At 32.6% G+C, this 14,263-nt stretch overlaps 1 protein-coding gene across 7 annotated transcripts in view; it reads left to right on the forward strand.

Annotated features, from left to right (window-relative positions):
* FAM126A (family with sequence similarity 126 member A) overlaps nt 1-14,263 on the forward strand; it is a 70,732-nt gene that overhangs the window by 41,357 nt on the left and 15,112 nt on the right. For all 7 annotated transcript variants that reach the window (XM_036246447.1, XM_036246452.1, XM_036246454.1 and 4 more), the window contains 7 exons: nt 1,247-1,426; nt 2,670-2,750; nt 3,263-3,378; nt 3,751-3,846; nt 9,056-9,172; nt 11,134-11,221; nt 11,963-12,122. In XM_036246447.1, the coding sequence (XP_036102340.1) occupies nt 1,247-1,426; nt 2,670-2,750; nt 3,263-3,378; nt 3,751-3,846; nt 9,056-9,172; nt 11,134-11,221; nt 11,963-12,122 (838 nt within the window). The remainder of the gene's footprint in view (nt 1-1,246; nt 1,427-2,669; nt 2,751-3,262; nt 3,379-3,750; nt 3,847-9,055; nt 9,173-11,133; nt 11,222-11,962; nt 12,123-14,263) is intronic.

Genomic DNA, 14,263 nt, shown 5'->3' on the forward strand with positions numbered 1-14,263 from the left:
TGAGAAGTTAGGTAATTTTTCAATAGAAAAGACTAATTTGACTTAGTCAATGTTTATTGAAGTGTAACTTTTGTTATACCTTATATACCTTATATAGATAATACTTTAATTACACGTAATTTACTTTATATATTTAACTTATTTGAAATAAAAACATCTGCTATAAATTAATTTGTATTTGTTACAATTATTGGTAGTAGAAAATCTGTTTAGTAAGTTGACTTAAAACTATTGCCTGATAGTTTGAAAAAATGAGTACTCTGTGAAACTCTTGACATATTTGTTTATGATGGTGTGTGATCACTGAATATGCCTCAAAATAATACTTATCTATAAGGGTCTCTTATCTTTCTGATTTAAAAAATGTAAGGGAAGAGGGGGCAGGGGATAGGGAAGAGTTAAAAAGAACTTATATGCATAAATATATAACCAATGGACACAGACAATAGTATGAGGAAGGCAGGAGGGGGTCAATGGGGGAAAAAGGGAGGGACACATGTAATACATTCAACAATAAAGATAAGTTCAAAAAGAAAAAAACACTATACAGCAGAAAATGATGAAGTGGAAAAATAAATGAACAGTAGAAAGGGAAAAAATATCTTTTATAAAGATAGCTCTATTAACTAGATAATGTGGGGGGTGTGGTAGGAGAGAAAAGGTTATAGATAACTTCCAAATCATGTTTAAAACAAAATGACAGCGATGTTTAGATTATCCAGTGGCAATTAACCATTGTTACAATAGGGATCTAGATCTAGGGGCTCTATAATTATTCAGCTACGTCACACACCAGTCATTGTTGTCAAAGGCTGCTAATTATAAGCTCGGGAGGTGTCGGTAACTGCCTAGGATTCCCATTTCAATTTCTCTGACCCTGTAGCCAATTATTTATATATTGGCTTTTTTTTTTTTTTTTAATAAGGAAGAAAGGATATTAAAGATATTAAGGAAGAAACCTAGATATTTTAAGAAGTTAAAAAAGATGGTTTTAATAACAGTGTTACCATAGAGTTATAAGATATTTTAAAGTTTATAAAGTGCACTTGTTTTGCTTTGGCCTTTCACTAGAGTTCAAAAATTTTACTAAATAGCTTAGCAATGAATAGTTTTGCTTCCCCCAAAAATGGAAAAACCTTGATATATTTTAGTAATTAGTAATCAGGGAAAAATTTTAAAATATTTTATGTATCAGTTTCATTCAAATACAATACAATCCTTGAATTAACATTTTGTCCTCTTCCAGTTGCTTGAACCTGTCTGTCACCAGCTCTTTGAATTCTATCGCAGTGGAGAGGAGCAGTTACTTCGATTTACGCTGCAGTTTCTTCCAGAACTGATTTGGTGCTACCTTTCGGTCTCAACCAGCAGAAATGTGCATAGCAGTGGATGCATTGAAGCTCTTCTTCTAGGGGTTTACAATTTGGTTTGTATTTAATGTGGTTAACAAAATGTTTTATGGCAAAAGCAAATATATAACCTTTTCAGCAAAAGTAAATACCTAATAGCAACTACTTTTCATGTTTGTAAAGCTATTATTTGTTTTTTATACATCAAATGACTCATAACTCATTCTTCCCAAAATAACTTTATGGAGGTTGAGGGCTGTACAGGCATACATATAATTATGTAAATAATTCTTTTGGGATAGACTGAACACTGAAAATCAGACCAATTATTTTATAAAGGTATTTGAAAATATCATTGTTGAATTTAAAAATTTTTAAACTTAAAATCCATTGTCTATAAATTGTTTGTGACCTTCACAAAAAGTTTAGGAGAAAGCACTGGCCTGTTTGGCTCAGTGGTTAGAGTGTCGGCCCACGGACCAAAGAGTCCCAGGTTCGATTTCAGCCAAGGGCACGTACCTCATTTGCAGTTCGTCCCCAGCCCTGGTTGGGGTTGTGTAAGTGGCAACCAATCGATGTCTGTCTGTCTGTCTGTCTGTCTGTCTGTCTGTCTCTCTCTCCTCTCTTCCTCTCTCTCTCCTCTTCTCTCCCCCTCTCTCCCTCCCTTCTGCTCTATCTGAAGATAAATGGAAAAATATCCTCAGATGAGAATTAAAAAAAAAAAAAAGTTTAGGAGAAAAAAATTTAGTCTAACATCTACCACTAGTAATTCTATAAAATCTGGACTGTCTCCAGAGTTTATACCCTTGATTTAACATATAGTTTGAATTACTAATAGTGTTTGTATATTAATTAGTATGACATTCTAGATATTTAAGGTTTCTACTTTTTTTTTTTTTTAATGTTAAAAGTATTACGGATGTCCCCCTTTTTTCTCCATTGACCTCTCTCCTTCCCACTCAGTTTCTACCTTTTAAAATGGAAAAAAAATCAGGGCTTTGTCTTGACATATTTTGTAACTGTGTCACTTGATTTAGAAACTAACTTTTTACATGAGAAAAATTAATAACTGTTAAGACACTACATCTGTATTTCAGCCATCCTTAAAATTATATGTTATTTATATTTTAAAAGTGGATGGTTAACTCCAGTTGTTTCTGAATAATTGACAAAGTACTGTTATAATTTAAGATTTTAGTTGACTTTAAAATTCTTTTCTTTTCAGGTTATTTTTTTTTTAGACTAACAATTTACATTTAGCCTTTAAATTTATGTGCAAAAAAAATAAGTATTTTAATATACTTTCTTTTACTTTTGTAGGAAATAGTTGATAAACAGGGACATAGCAAAGTATTGAGTTTTACAATTCCATCATTATCTAAACCATCTGTATATCATGAAGTAAGTGACATTTTATCAAAGTATACTTATTGTTTTTAAGGTCCTAAGTTGCTATAAATTAGGGTCTGGTTATTGAGGCAAAATTTTGATCAATTTATTAGTACCGTAAGTATAAAACACAAAAGTATTTGCCATTTCAAAATTTGAAATGAGAAATCAAGATCATTAAACTTTAAACTAAAATGTGATTGTAAAAGATCTACCCAAAGTATTTATTTTGAAAAATTTTCTCTCCTTCCAATGGATAAGACTAGTCTATTTATTTATTTATTTATTTTTGCAGCATTATGTATTTTCATGGTAGAATTTTTGAAGCTAAACTATTATTTCTATTTGTAATTTAGTTATTAATTATTTATTAAATCTATGAGCAGAAAATTTAGTAGACAGTCTGAATATTTTAAAGATATATGATGTTCATGGCAATTATTCTTAGTGGTATATGTATACTAAGTATCACATTTTTAATAGAACATTATTTCATCTTCCTTTTTCCAATGTCTTTTCTTTAGCCTTCCAGCATTGGGTCCATGGCTCTGACTGAGAGTGCACTATCCCAGCATGGTTTGTCAAAAGTTGTGTACAGTGGACCTCACCCACAAAGGGAGATGCTGACAGCACAGAATAGGTATACTGTGGAGACATAACTTGCACTGCTACTACACTGATTAAAAAAATTATTTCAGTAGATCTATAATTAATGAGTGGTATATAACAATTTTTTAAAATATTGAGTCATTGTACAAGAGAAAACCTCATATTCCTATTTATCACTTATACTTTGCTTTAGGTGTCATTGCAAACATCTGATGTTTAAGATAGTTTTCATATGACTGTTGCTTGGGAAGTGTTTTTCCTTTTAGTGTTGTATTGTTATTCCTGTGATTATTTTGTACAGGTCTGTTCTATAATGTAATACTTTCCCTAGTGCCTGCTTAATTTAATTATGGTTGAGTTAGAATTCTAAAGATTTGTAAATATTTTTTTGGTTTATCTTTAGGTTTGAAGTGTTGACATTCCTTTTGTTGTGTTACAATGCTGCCTTAACCTATATGCCCAGTGTTTCTCTTCAATCATTGTGTCAAATTTGTTCAAGGTAAATTAAAATCTAAATGTTTTTAATATTGAAATATATGAATCCAGAGTTGCTGGTTTTGTTATACATCTAAGTTATTTTTGTTTTCTTTAATCATTTGTTTAAAACATTAAATAAGTTAATATGAAGTTCAGCCTAGTCAACACATAGAAGGTTTCTTATAAATTATAGTCACAGCCCTGGCCACTTTGGCTCAGCAGTTGGAGTGTCAGCCTACGGACCATTGAGGCCCAAGTTCGGTTCCTGCTAAGGGCATGTATCTCGGTTGCAGTTTGTCCCCGGCCCTGGTTGGGGTTGTGTGCGTGGTGACCAGTTGATGTGTCTCTCTGACATAGTTATTTTTCTCTCTCTTCCCCCCTCGTTCCCTCCTATCCTATCTGAAGATAAATGCAAAAATGCCCTCCGGTGAGGATAAAAAATAAATAAATAAATTATAGTTACCAAAAAAAATGACAAGGAAGAGGGTTAAGTTGAATAGCATTTCAGTGGGATATTTCATCAGGAAAGGATTATACTTGAGTAGATAAAAAAGCTGTGGTCCATATACACAATGGAGTACTATGCAGCTGTAAGAAAGAAAGATCTCTTATCCTTTGAGATGACCTGGGGAGTATTATGCTAAGCGAAATAAGCCTATAAGAGAGAGACAAATATCACATGATATCACTTATTTGTGGAATATAATGAACAAAATAAGCTGATGAACAAAAAAGACCCAGAGTCATGGCAGTAGGGTACAGACTGACAAACCTCAGAAGAGGGGGGTTGGGGAAAGGAAAGAGATAAACCAAAGAATTTGTATGCATGTTTGTGTAACCAATGGACATAGACAACAATGCTTGGGGTTGGGGGTGTGGGGGATTGGGAGGAGGGTGTCAATAGGGAAAAAAGAGAAACATCTGTAACAAATAAATTAATAAAACAAATACACACACACACACACACATATACAGGTACAAAACAAAGAAAAGGATCATACTATATAATTAAGAGGATGGAGCTCTTATGACCTTTCAGAATTTGGCATGTGGTTGGTTTCTATTTGTGTTTTTTTTTTCATTATTATTTATTTCTGTTGTGCTCTAATTTGGTACCAAGAAATAAGTTAGAGATACAGGTTTTTAAACTTCCCTTGTTTAAAAATATTGAGCCAAAAGGTTGGTTAAATAAATTGTGATAGTTCTTAGATATACTATGCAAGCATTTAAAAGTTGTGATTTAAAAAGATATTTACTGATAGATTATATGTGCTATGATTCCAGCATTGACTAAATATGACCAGAATATCAACAATAGTTATTTCCGACTGGTAGAATAATGGTTTATTAATTTTTTCCTGTGTGATTTTCTGTTCTTTTCTAAATTTGCTGTGATGGACATGTTACCTTTTTAAAGAAAATAATAACAAACCAAAACAAAATGACCCAGAAAATGCCTTTGGTAATTCAAATAAATAGGGAAAATAGAGAATTAATAAACTTATAGAATAATTGAGATTTGAGGGACTTATTTAGATAATGTAACTTTGAAATGTTAGTAAGAGGGAGGGTGCATAGACCAATACTTAGAAATCATACCAAACAAAACAAACCGAAAAGCAGAAAATAACATTGAATAGGATAGAAAACTGTACAGGACCAGAGAGAAGGTTGGAAATAAGGCAAAGGGCTTGTTTAAGATGATAGAGAAGTGAAGAGTCTTTCAGATGATTCCTTAATTAGCATAATTATGTTTCCTAGACCTTGGAAGATGATACCAATGTGCCATCTCTCCCACTAACTGAGTCTCTCTAATATGTTTCTTGTTTTAAATACTTTAAAGTTACAGGTGCCCAGACTTTTGAATTTTACAAGATCTGTAAAATTTCAAAAAAAGCTGGAGCGGTTGGAGTATCTACATAGTGTTGCCAACTTTTTATCTTGCTAAGTGATATAACTATCTACCATCAACATTATTTAACAAAACTGAGACTATTTTCACACCAAAAAGCAGGGAGAGTGGAAGAGAAGGACAATAATTTATAAATTAAAAAATGGGATGTTTAGCTTTCTTTGTTTCTCTTTTCACTATGGTCTTAGTAAAACTTTGTTATGGTCTAAAATGAGGATAAGGACCAACATGACTTGATGCAGTAACTTTCACCTTAAGAAATTAAGTAAACTACAAAGCCCAGCTTCTACTCTGAAGCAGTGTCTTAGATGGTAGGATCCAGGAATGCAATACAGACATAGATATATAGAGACATCTATCCCATATATCTGTAACTTAGCATCTTCTAAAACAGTATGTCTTATTTGTCCAAGTTCTTTTAATGGCACTACCATCCAGACTGTTACCCACACCAGTGTAGGAATAATTATACACTCCTATTATTCCTTTATCCCCACTCTTGATTTTACTTCCTAGATGTAACTCCAATCCCACCCTTACTCCTCCTCACAATTACTTCTTTAGTTCCGACATTCTCCTCTCCTGTTTCATTGAACTATTCCAATATAGCCTGAGTGATAGAATCAAAAGATCAATCTGATCTTGTCACTCACTTGTTTAAAACAACAAAACAAAAACCTTTAGTTGCTTCTCACTGCCTATATGATAAAGCCTAGCATTCTATAAGATATTCCATGATCTGACCCCTAGCTAGCTCTTTGCTATTTTCTAGTGTGCTAGCATTCTAGCCTTCTAAAATTCCCCCAGTCTCCTTGATATCATGCTTTTTCACCCCTTTTTCTTCAAGGCTCAGTTCACAGGAGCATCTTTCTGGGAAGCCTTCTGTGATCTTCTACTCTTTCCACTCTCTCCTTTTATTGCCTTTGCAACTTGTTCATTGCAAATATTTGTTTACTACACAGTCTTCATGGTTAAATTGGGAATCCCTGTGGGTGCTACAGCTTTCATCTATAACCCTAGTGTCTGACACAATATAAATCTTTAATAAGCATTTCACTGAATGAATAAATAAATTGAAAAATTCTATGTTTCATATATTGGTTGTCTGTTATTTAGTACCATCCGTATCATAAAGGTGTAAGGTGTAAGTAAGCAAAACGGTTCTTAGTTTGCTTTTTAGATAATAAGAGTAAGAGGAGTTTATTCTAGATTGTATATAAGTTTGTGTAATGGCAAACAATATTCGAGTTGGTTTTATTTCATATGCAGCTAATTTTTCTCAGTTTTTGTCTTAGTCATCTCAGGCTGCTGTTCACAAAACTTCCTAGACTGAGTGGCTTAAGCAGCAGACAGTTATTTCTCACAATTGTGGAGTCTGGCAGATACAAGGTAAAGGTGACAGCAGATTTGGTTCCTGGTGAAGGCCATCTTCCTAGCTTGCAGGCTACCGCCTTTGCACTGTGACTTCACATGGCAGAGACCTCGAGTCTTTCTTCCTCTCTCTAAGGGCACTAATCCTGTTGTGGGTGCCCCATTTTTGTAATTTCATCTAAACCTAGGGCTTCAACATGAATTTGAGGGGGACACATTGAGTCCATAAGTATCCCTGCTCCCTTTTACCCTTGATTCTAAAGAGTTTTAAGATCCTTTCAATATCAAATGAATTTATATTTACTCTTTAAAGTTGTTTTGAATTAATGATATCCTCATTTGAAATAGTCTGTGTTATACTTGGGCATGTTTAAGTAAAAGGCTTAGATTCCATGAGTAAAGAAAATATTAAGTACCTACATGGGAAGAGGAGGTAAATAATTACAATCTATTGACTAGTACTGTTTTAAGTGATAGTTGTATTGTATCAACCACAACATATTATGAGAAAGCACTATTTTTTCATTTTATTAAAAATAGAAACTTACTTTTTATTTTAAAAGCAGTGTATGTTGATCATAAAAAACTTAGAAAATACATATAAATATTTTTAAAAAAGTATGTTTCCCTGGCTGGGTGACTCAGTTGGTTGGAGCATTGTCCCATACACCAAAAAGGTTGTGAGTTTGATTCTCAGTTAGGGCACATACCTAGGTTTTGGGTTTGCTCCCTGGTTCGGGAGCCTACGGGAGGCAACCCATCGATGTTTCTCTCGCATTGATGTTTCCTTCTCGCTCACTCTTGCTAAAAAAAAAAAAAAAAAAAATTAAAAGAAAAACATCCACCCTGACCTGTTTGGCTCAGCAGTTGGAGCATCAGCCTGTGGACCAGAGAGTCCCGGGTTTGGTGCCCGCTAGGGGCACATCCAAAAAAAAAAAAAAAAGAAAGAAAGAAAAAGAAAAGAAAAAAAGAAAGAAAAACATCCTCAGGTGAGAATTTTAAAAAAAAGGAAGAAAATATGTTTATAATTCCACAGCTCCGAGATAATTCTGTGACTTTGTATGTCATCTTTTTATAGTGACACATGCCTTTCACTTATTTGTTATAAAATCAGATTAGGCTACATGTGTTGTTTTGTACAGTTTTTTTTCCCTGTCATTTACATAGGCTTTCAAAACGTCATGTTTAATTGTTTCATAGTATTGTTGAACGATGTATAATTGGTCCCTTGTGTTGGACTTTAGGTGGCTTCCTATTCATTATAATATGTAATCCTTATCATCAGTACTCCTTAAATATTCTTCGCTATGATAAATACTTCTTTACTTTTTTTTATGATAGTTTCTTTAAAAAAATTTTTGTAAGAATGTATTGATCTTTCTTTAAGATTCTGCCTTTGTTATCATGTTTAGGCATTCAAAGAATATGTACCTATTTGCTTCTGTTTTATTTATCTTAAGGTTTTTAACATTAAAATTTTCAGTCTATCTTTAGTTTATTGAGGTGTGTACTGTATGATGTTTGAGTGTAATTTTAGGGTATTTTTTTGAAGCCTGTAGTTTGTGTCAAGAACTTTGTCAGGAATAGAGAATCACACTACAGTACTATTCACGATAAATGGTACTAAGTTCTCGGTAATAAGTTTTACAGTGGCCAAAAATTATTAATAATTTAATTGAACAAAATTAGTGAATCAGCTTTGAGAATCTGATTCATTTACTATAGACTAACATCACTCTGGCTTTGTACATTTTTTTTCCTCAGTCTAATTTGCTGAGGAAAATATTATAGACAAATGTTCTGTTTGGAAAGAGTCTTTGTTTCATAACTATTAGATTTACTTAGAGAAGAGAGCATGCCTAGTACATGGTTGGCTTATAAATGTTAAAAAAATAAATTACCTAAGTTTCTACCAATTTTACAAATATATTTATTTTGGTCTTTCTAGAATCTGTGTTTGTGGATATCCCAGACAACATGTAAGAAAATATAAAGGTATAAGTAGCAGGATACCAGTTTCTTCAGGATTCATGGTGCAGATGTTAACAGGGATTTATTTTGCTTTGTAAGTCAATTTCATATGCAATGTAAACATTTGATCTTCTTGGAAAATTATAGTTTGTTATTGTTACTATATACTTAATAGCTAAACATTTGGTATACTTTTGTGAAAGAATATCAATCAAGATCTTGATAATAGTTTTATAATTTCAAATATATCTTTTAATGTTCTGAAGAATTTGTATCCAACTGAAACACTTCATCATTTTTAAAAAAATTTAAGAACAGAATGAAAATTAGGAGTACCTAAGTATATTCACAGTTCCTTTCTTCATTACTTTTTTTGCTGTAATTTCCAAATAGCTTTTCTTCCAATGAATATATTTTCCCATTATAAAAATCTCAACTCTTGCCCTGGCCGGTTTGGCTCAGCGGTTAGAGCATCAGCCTGCGGTCCGGAGAGACCCGGGTTCGGTTCCCGCTAAGGGCGCGTACCTCAGTTGCAGTTTGTCCCCGGCCCTGGTCGGTTGTGTGGGTGGCAGCCACTCGATGTGTTCCTTTCACATTGATGTTTCTCTCTCTCTCTCTGTTCCTCTCTCTCCCTCCCACTCTACCTGAACAAAGAATGGAAAAATGTCCTCGGGTGAGGATAAAAAAAAAAAAAAAAATCTCAACTCTTGAAAAATATTTTAGAGCCTCTTTAATCACAAATAATTTATTATTAATTTCTATTATTGATGCTCAGCCTTAATGCCTTAGATACTAGTATTTTTCTTTGAACCCTATTTTTTACTTTGTAATTCTTTTTTTCTTTTTTATAGGATTTATGGGGGTGACATTGGTTAATAAAATTATATAGGTTTCAGGTATACAATTCTATAACACATCATCTGTATATTGTGTTGTGTTTTCACCACCCCAAGTCAAGTCTCCTTCCATCACCATTTATTCCCCTTTGTCCTCTTTTACTGCCTTTTCCCTCTGGTAATCACCATACTGTGATCTGTTTCTGTGAGTGTTTCTTTTTCTTAATCCCTTTTTACTTTGTAATTCTTTGGATCACAATTTATTATTAATTTACTATTTCTAATAAATTAATGATTAATTTAGTATTAATTATATTAATTTACAACTAGGATCTAATTGCATAGATATTAGTATTTTTCTTTAAACCCTATCTTTTATTTGGTAATTCTCTTACTATACATATCTTACTATACTTTGTATTATATTCACTTGATACTTTAATTTTCCCTAGTACTTTATAAACCTTTTGACTGAAGGCAGGATTTATTATGTTTGGGCCAAATCTGGCCTGCTGCCTGTTTTTAAAAAAATTTTGTTGAAACACAGTCACATCCATTTGTTTTTGTATTGTCTGTGGTTGCTTTTGTGCCATAGTAACAGAATTGAGTAGTTGCAATAGAGACTGTATGGCCCACAAGCCAAAAATATTCCCTGACTAGTCCTTTAATAAAAAAAGTTTGTTGACCCCTGTGTTAGACCTTTAATATTGTCCCATTCAACTCACTCATACTTTTCTCCCAATTTATTGCTGATATTTGCAACATACATCATGTACCCTTCTAAATGAATATCAAAATGTAAAGAAGTAACTACTTAGGATACTGCAAGCCACAGTAGATTCTCATTAAAAACCATAGGAGTTACAGAATAATATGACCATAAAGTGTTCTGAACATTATTCTAAGGCATATTTATTGTGCTCTGACTTGCTTTGAAAGTGTAAAATGCTTTGAGATTGCCTGGATTTTTTGATACCTGTTCCAAAAATAGAAGTGTCTTTGGCGAAGAAATGTACATCTATAAAATGTTCTTGTCTATTAATGGGCTTTCACATACAATCGAAAGGAATTCAAAGATTTATTTTTAAGGAGAGGGGAATGCTAAGCATTGTGTTAATCTGATCAGTTATCTTCCTCAGTAAAGACAGTTTCTCATTGTATTTTATTCAGTTATATAAAATTAATGTAAAATATTTATTTTGTTTATTTAATTTTATAGTTATAATGGAGAATGGGATCTAGCTCAAAAAGCATTGGATGATATTATATACAGAGCCCAGTTAGAATTATATCCAGAGCCATTGCTGGTAAGTGCCTCACTTATTTATGTAATTTTTAAAATTTTAAAATTCTCAATTTAGAACTATAAATTGAGGAGTAGCCATTCATAGTACATTAATATGTCATTAATATTCAGTGATTCATGCTCATGTTATACTAGAAAAATTTTATACTTGAAAAGGTATATAAATAATAAAATATGAAAATTTTACTTGGCTAACTTCTTAGATACCTGATAGTCTATTTAACTTATAAGAATGTTCTCCTTAGCATGCCTAGAGCTATGTTTATTAATTAGCAGTAGGCATTTGGAAATATAATCCAATATTTTGAAATTTTTGATTTTATCACATATATTACATTTATTTATTTATGTTTTTTGTTTTTTTATTGATTTTAGAGAGAGAGGAAGGGAGAAGTAGAAACATTGATGAGAAAGAACATTGATTGGCTGCCTCCTGCATGCTCCCCACTGGGGATTGGACCCACAACCTGAGCATGTGCCCTTACTGGGAATCGAACCAGCAACCTCTTGGTACATGGGTCAGCACTCAGCCACTGAGCCACACAGGCTGGGCTTACATATTATATGTAACTATAAGTTTTCTTCTGATCTCTTACTTCTTATTCCAGATGACTTATATATCATCATATGAAATTCCTTAGAAAAAGTATTTTTTAATCTCTTAAAATTTAACATCTTGTTTTTCTAATGGTATAGTAATACATTTTTAATACTAATCTTAAACTATATGTTTTCTTCTTAGGTTGCAAATGCAATAAAGGCTTCATTGCCTCATGGTGCCATGAAATCTAGTAAGGAGGGTACAAGGTGTATTCAAGTTGAAATCACACCAACTTCCTCTAGAATATCAAGAAATGCAGTAACCAGCATGTCAATAAGAGGTCATAGGTGGAAAAGACATGGTAAGAAATAAAAAACTCTATACATTAGAGGATTATTGAGTCTATCACATTTTTCTCTATACTTACAGTGCTATAACTTCTGGCTTTAGTAAACAGTGCCACAGTGGCATGGAAGAAAGAGTTATTCACTTTTACTCACTTTTAACTTCGAATTTAATGTCCATGAGTGACAGCCGATAAGGAAAATAGAGCCCCTTATGTTACATATATGATAAAAATTTATTTAAACATTATATTGGCTTTTAAATTATATTTCAATAGAGAGAAAAGTAGGAAAATGCATTTAAAAATTATTCATACATTTTGAGTTTCTATTCATAATTACTTGCAGTATTTGTTAATGTTTCTGATTTCTCAACTAATTTTCTAACAGATAAACTTGCATATTGAAGTAGAATGACTAATAGGGACTTGAACGTTTTCTTCTGGATTTCCTATAAAGGATGCCATGGTATTGATGCAACTCTAGGCATTTCTATTTTCTGGAAGTTACTTTTCTTCCAATATTGTTTGTTTTAATATTTCTTCTTGATTGCTTCATTTTATTATTTAAAATTTCTATTGGAAGTTAATTTTATTCATCATGGCCTTCTCAAATGCTTCCTGTATAATTAATTATTTCTTATTTAATTTCTCATTCTTTTTATAACTCCCCTCCTACCTAGAAGTTATTGTAGTGGCAAATACCAGTGTAAGATGAAGATTACTGTCTCCTTTCTCAGAAGGTAATAACAGAGTGGGAAGCAGAAAGCCACTTCTTATTGATTAGGAGTAAAGCAAAATCAATTCCCTATTTTCTTCTTCCTATAAACCGATGAAAATGATAGCTCCTTTTGGTATATTTACTTATATTTGTCCCTATGGCCTCTATAGAGAAATGCAAAAATGAGATTATTTATGGTGAAATATAAAGTTGATAATGAGAAAAGTTACCATTGTCCCTTCTCAGGGAACCTAGGAGATAGTATGTCAAATAAAGAATGATGATGAAATTTTCCAGCTTAATCAATGATCATTTCGAATCTTTTTCTTTTTTAAAAATAGTGTGACAATTCTTGAAGCTCCCTTAGAAAGACATAAAAAAGATGTTAATGTTTGCCATTAGCAAGGCAAATTATGTTGCTATTTAAAAAACAGTCAGATACTTCAGTTTCTTCAGTGAAAATTATGTTACTGAATGGATCTATAGGCTATAGGTAGAAGTCATTTAATTAGATATAGTGATACCCTAGAGATCAGTTTTGTGTGTGTGTGTGTGGTGCGGGCGGGGGTGGGGGGTGCATAAATAGGTGAATATAGACACAGAGGCAATGAACCAGCTCATATGGGTCATTGTGGCTATAATGGCTCCCAAACTACCACTATAGGAAATGTAAGAATGCTTTTTAATTCATTTTCCACTTTCCTGTCTTGCTATTTAGGTGGACATATTGGGAATTAGGAGGAACAAAATATAGGTCCTTCAGTTAAAAATGTAAAATATTGAAGTTCAATTGTATTTGTGCATGTGTGTGAGAAAAAGAGATGTGTGGGTGTGTCCATGCATGCATTTACCAGAATATGTGTACCCTGCAATAAAATAGAAGGTATTTTAATAGAAATAATTTTAAAGGAATAAATTACCAAAACAGGAGAAAAGACTACTATATTGTATCTATTGGATACTTACATATTTCCCAGGTTACATTTTGTCCTCCACTTGGGCATTTGGCACTGTGTCTTAGGGCTACAGCCTCATTAAAGCAACCTTCTTAATCATCTTTCTATTCCCCTACACTTATTCAACCTTCATGACTCTAACTCTTGGACAACTCCTGTTTATTGTAACAAAAAAGTCACAGATGATTTGGAAGAGAATGAACTATAAAAAGAAGTCAGGTGCATGGAGCAGATACAGAATATAGCTTAGTCTTGTTTACCATTCTTCTGCAGTGTAAGTTCTTCTTATCTAGTGGACTCTAAAATATTCCTAGTCTATAGTTCTTATTTATTTCTGTAGGTAGGTTGCATTCTCCCTTTTTTAGTATAATCTTGGGTTTCCTTTCCTTTTTACAGCAGTATTTTTTCATTGTTACCCTGTTCTGAATGAAAAACTTTTGTTTTTCTTCTTTGTGGTCTTGATTCCTTTGGAACACCTTATT

This window comes from Molossus molossus, unplaced genomic scaffold (genome assembly GCF_014108415.1).
Source record: "Molossus molossus isolate mMolMol1 unplaced genomic scaffold, mMolMol1.p scaffold_m16_p_7, whole genome shotgun sequence".
NCBI classification, from domain to species: Eukaryota; Metazoa; Chordata; class Mammalia; order Chiroptera; family Molossidae; genus Molossus; species Molossus molossus.